The following is a 10,416-nucleotide window of genomic DNA, read 5'->3' as shown; positions in this document are numbered from 1 at the left end:
AACGGTTCTTCTCGGTTTCTTTTGCTTGATATCAGAAATAATGTACTCTATTGTGTACTGGAAGTTAAAGACAGTCCACGGACACGCACATGTGCAGTAACGTTTGTTTATGTTGTCACTTTGAAACCGTCTATATTGCTTGTAACAACCTCATCCTTGATTATAAAATGGTGCTCTTCTGCTTTCAATGTGCTGCAGGTACTACATTGAAGTTGTAGTTCAGGGATATTATTATTATTATTATTACTATCAAGCTTCAGTCGATGTGGGCTTTTTCAAAGACATCAGCCCTTTCACAGCCCAGCAGACAACAGAAGCTGTTCAAGAGAAACAGCAGATAATCGCCAGCTATGATGTTTTTCCTGAGAGACAGGTAAGACTAACCGCAGCATTTTAGGTGTAGTTCCCAGAAGAAGTTAGTGGTGTTTAGAAATTCATACTGACCCTGCACCTGCAAAAACTGTAAAGGAAAGTCTCAAATATAAACAACTGTCCCATGTGTTTTTTATTCTCTGCTGTTATAGGAGGTTAGTTTTGAGGGATGGACACCTGTAAGTGCTGTCCAAGATGTGCAGACTTTGAGAATCAGCAGTGACTGTTTTTCCATGGGTTTCTGTGACAGCACATTCTACTTTCTGGCATATGGAGATCATAGAACAGGTACATTACTGTACCGCACATACTCCTCATACTCAACTCAACTTTATTTATATAGCGCTTTTTACAATTTTCATTGTTACAAAGCAGCTGTTCATAAGACATATTGACTATAAGCAAACCAATTAAAGTTGTACCTGCAAGAACAAGAAAAAGGTGAAAACACAGAAGACAGATACAACCACATACAAAACACTCCACACACACAATTTGCACATGTACTAACACACAGACACACACACACGGACGTGCACACACACGTACACAGACAAGTACGCGCGCACACACAGACACGCACGCACACACGCGCACACACGCACACACACGCACGCACACACACACACACACACGCACAGTGAGAGCACACATTTAAGATAAAGGAGAGAGAAGCACAGGTCAAATATAACAGACTATAAATTCCTATATGCAATATTAATTAAGTAAAACTTTAAAATTCTAAAGCAGCCCCCCCGGCCAGGCAGATGCAAAACAGTATGCAAACGGTGGCGAGGAACCCAAAACTCTAATCGAGAAAAAAAAGCCCAACCAGGGGATTCCAGTTCCCATTTTACAACTTAGGGGTACCTATTTTAAAATTACATGGTATGTATGAAAATATTTGTGTGTATAGAATATTTGATCACTGTTGTATAACATAACAGGAACAACCCATAATTAACAGGAATTATTTGTGACCAAAAATCCTAAAATCAGTCAAATAAAAATAAATCTTGAAGTCAAAACTCAAAGTCAAAACTGTTACACTTGCAGTATACAGACACCAAAAACGAGGCAAGTATCAAACACGTGCTTCATTTGCGCTTTTCTGCTTCCCCAAATTTAATAGTTTGCTATAATACATTTTAAATACATTTTAGTTTGCTATAATAATAAATTAAGTACCCTGTAGTTAAAAATGATCCACAGTAACTTATTAAAGATTGTTGTCTTGAAACTGTAGGCCAAGCATACCACGAAATATTAAAATAGGTAACCCTTAGTTTTAAAATAGTTACAATATAAATATGTTTTAAAATTTTCCTCACTCTTACCCTTTTATTTCCCAAACTTTGCATATTGTCCCCTTTTGCCTACAGATATGTACTGTAGAGGTACATTATTGTTACAAGTAGTTACGCTGTAAATGCTGTTTAATTTTGTGGTCAATTGCGGGCTGTAATCTAAAGCGTTAGCCAAATGTTTTGTTACTGTAATGGTGTTTTTTATGCTTATCTTTGTTTTGTTTTTTCAAACGTTTGCACTCACCTTATTAGACAAGTTTTTATGTTTGTTAATTTGCTGTTGTATTGTTTCCTGATATTGTTTTACATGTGACAGGACCTATTCCAGTCAGTGCATCAGCGTTGGAGTTGCAGAACGCTCTGAATGAGTTGAGGGGAATACAACCAGACACAGTTACAGTCACAAAGGAGGAACTGAGCACAGAAGCACTTTACAATGTGACATTCAACTCCAACAGAGGTGAACTAACATGATCACTAAATTGTCATCTCTAAATAAAAAAACATGAAAGGTCTCATTGGCTTGTAAAATCTTCTAAATGTCTTTATCTCAGGTGACTTTGAGGATCTTCAATATTTGACCATGGGGTCAGATGTAAACATCACAGTTACTGAAGAAGTAAAAGGGAAGGCCAGTCTGGAGAATTTCACACTGTTGTGGGGCGGCGTCCCATCACCTCCTTTGACATATGATGCATCTGAGACTGAGGTTTTTGATTTTGTATTTGTGTTTATATATACAATCTGATTAAGTGCTATAGGCAAAACATTGTTATATTCTTTTTACACGTCTTATGACACTTATGTTTTGTGATTAAAGGTGCTGGATGCAATAAATGTGATGATCTCAGCTAAATGTCCAGAACAGATTCCAACCACTGAGAACACAAATGTGAAATATTTCAGAGATTATGAAGACAGTGGAGAAGTAAGTACAGCTTGTTTTGTAATGTAATGTAATTTACTGTGTTGGTAATACAGCTGCACACACAATGCTTGAAATTAAAAAGTTCTGTCATAATAAACATTAAGTACAGTGGTGATCAATAATTTACATACACCTTGCAGAATCTCAAAAATGATCCCTGGCCTAGATCCTGCAGAGTCTTTGATTTTCAGCAAATAGGCATATTTGACTCCTGTCCAGTAATAACTGTGTGATGTTGAGATCCATCTTTTGACACTGAGCAGAATCGAGAGACTCATACACAACTATTACAAAAGATACAAACACTCCCTGATGCTAAAGAAGTCAACACAACACATTAAAAGTCAGGTGTGTGTTAACAGGTTTGGTGATTGTTTGGACAGGGTGACCAGTGTAAATTGTTATTATTTTAAATATCATATTTTCTCATTTAGTAATGCCCTTCAGAAACTAAAAATAATATTTGTACATATAAAGTATATATGTCACGATTCTTGGGTGAGGTGAGAGACAGAGGACCCAAGTGCAGACAGGAGGTAAGAAGTTAAACAAGACTTTAATAAAACAAAACAAAAACCCACGATGGGGAACATAACAAAACATGGAAACAGGAAGAAGACTAACTAAACTAACAGGACTAGACTAATAACACATCACCTAACTATAAAATAAACTAGACTTACATGACAGGACAGGAACTCACCCACATGACACAAACATAACAGTACAATGATCCAGCACAAGACAGAGGACACAGGGGCATTAAATAAGGGGACAAATCAAGAGGGACAGGTGCGGGCATGAACTAATTAACGATGCAACTAAGGAGACGAAAGGGCGACACCGGAGAGAGAGAGAATGTGGAAGGCCGAGTGGGCCAAAACTTCTCTCTCCATGTAAAACAAGAGGTTCTGTCATGGTTCTGCCACTAGGTCAAGAAAAGCAAGACAAGATGGGGCAGAACCATGACAATATACATGTTTCCAAGAAACTATTTTCATATCATTTTCAGATTTTACACCCACCTGACTTAATGTACAGTATGGTGTTGACTTCTTGAGCATCAGGGAATGCTTGAATGAATCAAGTGTATGTAAACTATTGAGCATGGTCATTTTTAGAAATTCAGTTATTATTTTCTATTGTGAACTTTATGTAAACATTCCTATGTAAAAGAACTAGTTCAGGGCAGTACCAAATTATAAACAAACTTTATTTTTTAATTCCTCTCATTTTTCTTATATTTTCAATCGTTTCTTTAAGGTGTACATGTATGTTAAGCTCCCAGTGAAATTAAAAATTACAATGCCAATTATTTCACGAAATATTGAGGCGTTTATTGTAAATCGTATATCAATGTGGGTCATTCCCTTTTTTTATTTGTGTGCCCTCATGAGAAAACCTGAAAATGCCCTTCCGTCCTGTAGTTACTTTCCATCTTAAATGAAGTATGTTAGACGTCTTGGCCAGGGCGTTTGTTAACTCCTCCCCTTCAACTGTCAGTCTGCCCATTTCCATTTCAAAATGCAACGGCTGTTTTTATACATCCAATCAAATCACAGAGAAAGACGTAAGCCACGCCCACCATTTTTCTCTTTCGAAATTCTGTTTCACTCGAAAATGCGTCAAAATACGGAAGTAAAAAACAATCGAAACGTCTGGTTCACTGGGACTTTAACTTTTGATCACCACTTTGCCTAAAGCATCAAAGTAATGTACAGCTTTCTGTCTGTCAACCAGTATTACAGATACCGGGTCTCTGATTCTGAAGCTTTCTGCGGCCGTTGGTCTCTAAAAAACCCATATTATATTTTCTACAATTATGAAACCCAGTACAACCCAGTGCCACTACAGACATACAATACTGTAAGCATCACTAAACATCTCAATAATTCCTCTATCCTTTTTGCAAAATGATTTTCCTCAGTATGGAATACAATTCTCTAAGATAGAAATTTTCTCCAATGAAATGTGTAAATACTGTATTTTTATTGTAGCTCTGCTTGGCCTACAAAGGCTGTCTGGCGAATGAACTTGGAATGTATTTCAGTTACCAACGCAGCGATTATGGTTATTACGAGCAGATGAATACACAAATCTCTGTGCAATTTGACTCAACGGATGAGTACGTTTAATCCTCTTTGCACAAAGTCATCTTACATTCTTTGATTGGGGGATCTGTTAGACAAAATACACTAAAATGTCAACCAAATACATTTTTAGCATTGAAGTATTGCCTTGTTTATTCTCAGGTGGAAATACAAGTGTGTGGATCTCATGGATTCCATTCCGCAAAACATCGTAGGCTCCAACTACCAACTGCTTTGGCTCAGTGTGGCTGGAGAGAGCGCTAACTCTGTGTACTACATAGATACTGTTCACATTGGAAGGGCAGTAACTGCTTTGGACCCTTCTGGTACTTTTTTGGATATATTATGGTGGTGTAAAACATGACTGTAAATATTGACAAAAAAAAGTTTGACAAAAAAGCCATTAGAGATGATGTCAGGAGTTTTTGTGAAGTTATTTTCGGATGGTAAAATGAAAGGAAGCCTTATTCATTACAGTCATATTATAATTCTGCTTATATACACAACTTGATCAAGTGTTTCTCCACAGTTATAATGCAGAGAAGTCCACCTGCTCTTGGCAGCTCAGGACATTTCTTTTCCAGTATTTATGTGCGCAAACAAGCAAGCGCTTCACAAATCAGTTATGAGATCACAGCGACACCATACTACTGTGGCTTTGGCATCCCGTTGCTTGAAATCGCCTTTCTAGAGGTGAGTAAAAATGAATAGTAATGCCAAACCCATTTGACTTTCTACTAACTCAACATGGTTTTGCTGGGTGTTCTTGGGTCAGCATCTTTGTTGCTGCTGAAACAACATTCCTGACAGCCAATCAGATTTTAGAATTTGGTTCAGTGCTAATGTTAGGTTTAGGCTTAAGACTGGGTTAGGGGCTTGTACACCTTTCCTTTCAACATATTATTCCCTCTAGTTAGGAATCATTATGATAACTTAGTTTCTTTAATAGGATTGTGGTTTCAGGACCAACAAAATATGAACAACAAAATCCTTCCTCAGCAAAATCAGGATGTACATTTGTGTGTGCTGTGGAGGATTGCATAACTGTCCTTACCACATTTCAACATATATTTTGTGTGCCAAATATAACATTCTCAACCTTAAATGTTTGATTTCTTTGCTGTAGAAAATGCCAAACAGCACCGAGGACATACTGGTTCAACGTCAGGACAATGCCACAGTCACTATTAGCCGTGTTCACAAAGCCAGTCCACCTCTTACTGGAACCTTTGATGTGGAGATCTACGGTCGACGTGTTGAGGGTAAACATGATGGCTACAGGTTTATTATCCAAATAAGTTAGCTTACTAAAATTCCTATAGTTGCACAACAGACTTTTGCACTGTTTTGTTTCTCAAATAAAAGAGTGCTGGATTTTCCTTCACGTAATTTACAATCTTCAGTGGTTTAACTGGTAATTCATATTTTTGGTGTGGTGTTTGTACCTCAGGTCTGCCAGTAAACATCAGTGATGTAGACCTGCAGTACGCACTACAGGGGATTCCAGAGCTCGGCCAACTGGAAGTGCACAGAAATGGAGATTGTAGAGGCTACACGTGGGACATCCACTGGCTCACCGTCCCGGGCAATCAGCCACTGTTAGAGGCAAGAAACAATAAACTGATAACACCAAATCAGATTGAGCACCATGAAATCTGTCAATCACCTATAAAAGCACAACAAATATCTCTTTGATATCAGTCTTGCAGTTTGTGATCCCCAAACCATTCATCACAATATGAATGCCATATAACCTGATTTAAGTTTTCCGCATTCATTTCATAATCTTAAATGAATACTTTATAATGTGCTAACCAGATTAATTCCTCTGCCGTGGTCGGCGTGAACCCTTCAGTGACTTCACATGAGATCAAGCAAGGAGGCATCTTTAAACACAGAATTACGGGAGACTTTCTGCGTATCCCTACAGATAAACCACAGGTGCATTTCCCACACACTACAGATTTTAACAACAATTCTTGTTTGTTCCATACATACAGTATAAATCCATATGAAGGTGTGGCCTGTGTTCTTGTTCTTCCTCATGCCACCTGAGCATGCAGCATTCAGTTGTGTAACAGAATGCATCATTTTGAAAGGCCTGTTAGAAAAGGTTATATAACTCTGTCTGAATACTCATTGTTATGGGATTTTAATTCTATCTTGACAGCCTTGGTCACCCTTTACTTTCATTCTATAAAAAATAGAGGACTAAACCTTTACTATTAATAACTTCTGTTTCTACACAGAAGAAAGAAAGTAATGTGTTTTCTAAACAATGAGGGTTAGTAAATACCAGAATGTTCACTATTCCTTCAACACACTTTAGGACGGTAGTTTCTCCTAAGCCACGTTCCAAAAAAAGGTTGGCAGGAGAACGAAACTATATGCTGCAAAAAATAGCCATCATTAGCTAAAAAAATTTATAAGGGAGGGGGAAATTTTACTTTTTAAATTAGACTTTAAAGCAAAATCTCTCTCGAAACATCCAAAGTTGGTGCTTTAAAGTGTTTACATATAATATGTGCCTATTTAAGTGCATGTTTTCCATAAGGTTGAGGTCTTCATCAACGGCATCCCATCATGGTGTTCAGGTGATTGTAGTTTCACATGGAGTGAGTCTAAGACCCCAACAATGACTGGAGTTTCTCCTACAGAAGGTGTAGTATTCATAAAGTTGGACATGTAGTTAAAAGCTGTCATATATGTTTTTGGTTTCTGTAACTTGACTTGTATTTCAGGTTCCAGTGGTTTGGCAACTGTTCTCAACATAACCGGATCTGGATTTGATGGTGGCAGCGTTACAGTAAAGACGGGTGATGTGGAATGTTCTGTTCAAGAGGTCTCCAGTAAGTCAAAAACAATAAAATAATGTTTTTATCCAGTCCCAAGAAATAAAAATGAGTTCTAAAGCTTTTAGCCCGTCTGTCCATGTCTTTAGGATCAGAGGTGTCCACACCAGACAAGATGCATATCATTTTTTTAACTAATATAGAATGTATTGTAACTTTAAACAATATGGAAAAGATCACTTCTAATGTGTTGCAGTGTTGCATTGTGTCTGGCATGAACACTGTGTTACTTGAAAAATAACAGGCAGGCAGGTGTATTTCATTAAGGTTGGAGCTGAACCTTGCAGGACAGTCGATCGCCAGGAGCAGGATTGGGCACCACTGATGTACTGTATAAGATGTAGAGGCTGAAGTAAAGTTCATGGGGACTTTGTTATTTTATACACTATTTAAGAAGAACCTTATTTTTGGTGTTTTAGGTACTTATATAACCTGCAGAGTTGGTCCAGCGAGTGCTGGCACACATCCAGTGTCTCTGAGTTTCTCTGGCCTGGGCAATGCCCGATACCAGAACGGCACCAGTTTTAACTTCACACACCTGTTAGGAGTGACCTCCATATACCCCACCACAGGAAGTACAGCAGGTACAGGACAACACTATGAAGAAACACTTGCCTTCACTAAAGAATAGAAAAGTGATTCATTTCTTTAGCCTTAAGCTTAATAAATATGCCAGGCTATCTTTTTGTGAACTTAATTACTGGATGTGTCTTTCAGATACACAGTAAATGCACCATTCAGGTTTCTTTGCACTATCTTACGACCAGATTTTCTACTAACAAGATCTTTCTGGCTTCATAGGAGGAGAGATTCTGACTGTGTTTGGTTATGGATTCAGTATAAATACAGCTGTCACCATTGGCACTCAGCCGTGTAATGTTACTGAAGCAGAATTTACTCAGTTAAAATGCAGAGTTCCTGCTGTAAGTGAAGAGGCTGATTGTACTGTATCTGTTTTGTTTTCCTTTGATTTTCTTTGAGGGGCCTTATTGTTGTGACTTATAAAATTAATATTCATTTTAGAGACATAACTTTTGCATTGAGTTTTTTTGTTCAGAAAGTCTTGTAGGGCTTGTAGGCTTGAAACATCACCTGCGGTGACAACATAAATAAATATTTTCTACTTTTGGAGCTGCGGTGTGCCAACTTAGATTTTTTTTAGCTCAAAAAGTCTTGTTGACACAACAATGTATTTAAATGCAATTAAATAACACTCATTAAAGTTAACAGATATTCAAGTGAACAGTGTTGCAGTCCATGTTACATGTATACAGTAAATGTTGTGTGTGACATGTCAATCAGGGGTCAGCAGGTCAACAGACTGTAACAGTGACCATGGGAGAGATGTCAGCAACATCAACTGAATCCTTCACATACAACAACATTCTAATGGCCACCATCACTGCTGTCAGCCCACACACTACAACAGTATTCGGTAAGAATTCTTTTTATCTATTTATCTATTAACTTTTTTAACTTTTTTCTCTGCAAAAATACCCAGTCAGTGCTATTAACATTGAGCCCATATATTGTCTTGCATCTTAAAAAAGACATTTTTGAATGCCAATTTATCTTGTTGGTTCTGCTTACAGCTGGTTTTATTATATATATTACAGTATTGCTGTCACATTTGATTGTGTTCTAATCGGAAAACTGGCTGTGTGCCCATACTCTCCCACAATTTGCTCTATTGTTAATAGATCTGGCCTTCTTTTATTCACAAGAATGCTGAAAGGTAAAAAAAGGATCACTTATCTTTCAGCTCAATTCATACAGAAATTAAACCCAACCCTCCTGTCAACAGTCAAACCGGGGTCTGTTGCACAAAGCCAGTTTTAGTGGTTACCCCTGTAGGTTTAGTTTGAGCAAACTTGGGTTTTTCAGACTCAAGAAGGTGGACTGGTTTAAATTGAAACTGGTTTCATCGGCATGGTTACTTTCACTACATGGCTAACTTGCTCCGGAGAATGTTTTGTTCTGGGTAAAAGATCACAAACCCAAATGGGACCAGCCAGCTGTGAACAAAGTGATGAAAATCTGATGCATCACAGTTAACCTATTGAAGAGCACTTTGACTGGAAAGAACTTTAGGGAGAACAGTTTTATTTATTAAGCACACAAGGACAATGAAGACCACATTGCAATTGCTCACTATAAAAATTTAAGTTGTTTTGTGTTTCTGTACATCTAAGTATTATAAAAATATTAGTTAAATATTTTAAACTGTAATTTTTTCTATTTTTATTAAAAAACGGTCAGTTTTGGTCCTTGATTCTGATTGTTTGAGCCGAGTTCTAAGCCGTTATAAAATACCCCCATATACAGTATAACAGCTGACCGCATTAGTTACATAACCTAAATATCACTTTTTTTATTTTATGAAACCTTGCCATGCATATGGAATAACCGTTTTATGAAAGCAAAAAAGCCCCCGAAGCAGTGGGTTACAAGTGCATTTTATAACAGCACTGCTTCTTGAGGCTTATTGCTTTATTTTGAGTGTTTTGGGCTTGTCATTATTTCTGTACCAATAGATAAAGTTTAAATATTAATATTAAGCTAATTTATACCTGATGATATTTCATGAAATATCATGAGTTTCATGAATTTCACAATATTTCATGAATTTCATGATCATGAGTTTTCATCTGGTTTTATCTTTATGGTAATGTAAAAACTTCTGCATTTACGCAATCTGCATTGACATTTATGTATTTACACTTTTATCCTAAACTACTTACAGTGCATTGAAGCTATACTTTGTTTTTATTAGTTTGAGAATGAGTATGTGAACAAGTTAAGGGAGCTCTATATATCTATATATATATCTATATATCCCTAATTACTAGGGCTGTGCAAAAATATCT

The 10,416-nt window shown here is 37.1% G+C and overlaps 1 protein-coding gene across 1 annotated transcript in view; it reads left to right on the top strand.

The window, feature by feature from the left end:
- LOC130549389 (fibrocystin-L-like) overlaps positions 1-10,416 on the top strand; it is a 30,574-nt gene that overhangs the window by 3,039 nt on the left and 17,119 nt on the right. The window contains exons 6-22 of the mRNA XM_057326597.1: positions 199-373; positions 525-660; positions 1,996-2,139; positions 2,234-2,388; positions 2,500-2,607; positions 4,348-4,473; positions 4,605-4,732; positions 4,860-5,023; positions 5,227-5,390; positions 5,824-5,959; positions 6,148-6,302; positions 6,516-6,638; positions 7,252-7,357; positions 7,439-7,546; positions 7,969-8,133; positions 8,351-8,472; positions 8,852-8,984. Coding sequence (XP_057182580.1) covers positions 199-373; positions 525-660; positions 1,996-2,139; positions 2,234-2,388; positions 2,500-2,607; positions 4,348-4,473; positions 4,605-4,732; positions 4,860-5,023; positions 5,227-5,390; positions 5,824-5,959; positions 6,148-6,302; positions 6,516-6,638; positions 7,252-7,357; positions 7,439-7,546; positions 7,969-8,133; positions 8,351-8,472; positions 8,852-8,984 — 2,348 coding nt within the window. The remainder of the gene's footprint in view (positions 1-198; positions 374-524; positions 661-1,995; positions 2,140-2,233; positions 2,389-2,499; positions 2,608-4,347; positions 4,474-4,604; positions 4,733-4,859; positions 5,024-5,226; positions 5,391-5,823; positions 5,960-6,147; positions 6,303-6,515; positions 6,639-7,251; positions 7,358-7,438; positions 7,547-7,968; positions 8,134-8,350; positions 8,473-8,851; positions 8,985-10,416) is intronic.

The sequence above is a fragment of the Triplophysa rosa genome, unplaced genomic scaffold (assembly GCF_024868665.1).
Source record: "Triplophysa rosa unplaced genomic scaffold, Trosa_1v2 scaffold112_ERROPOS181078, whole genome shotgun sequence".
Classification (NCBI taxonomy): Eukaryota; Metazoa; Chordata; class Actinopteri; order Cypriniformes; family Nemacheilidae; genus Triplophysa; species Triplophysa rosa.
This window is presented reverse-complemented; position numbering and strand designations above follow the sequence as displayed.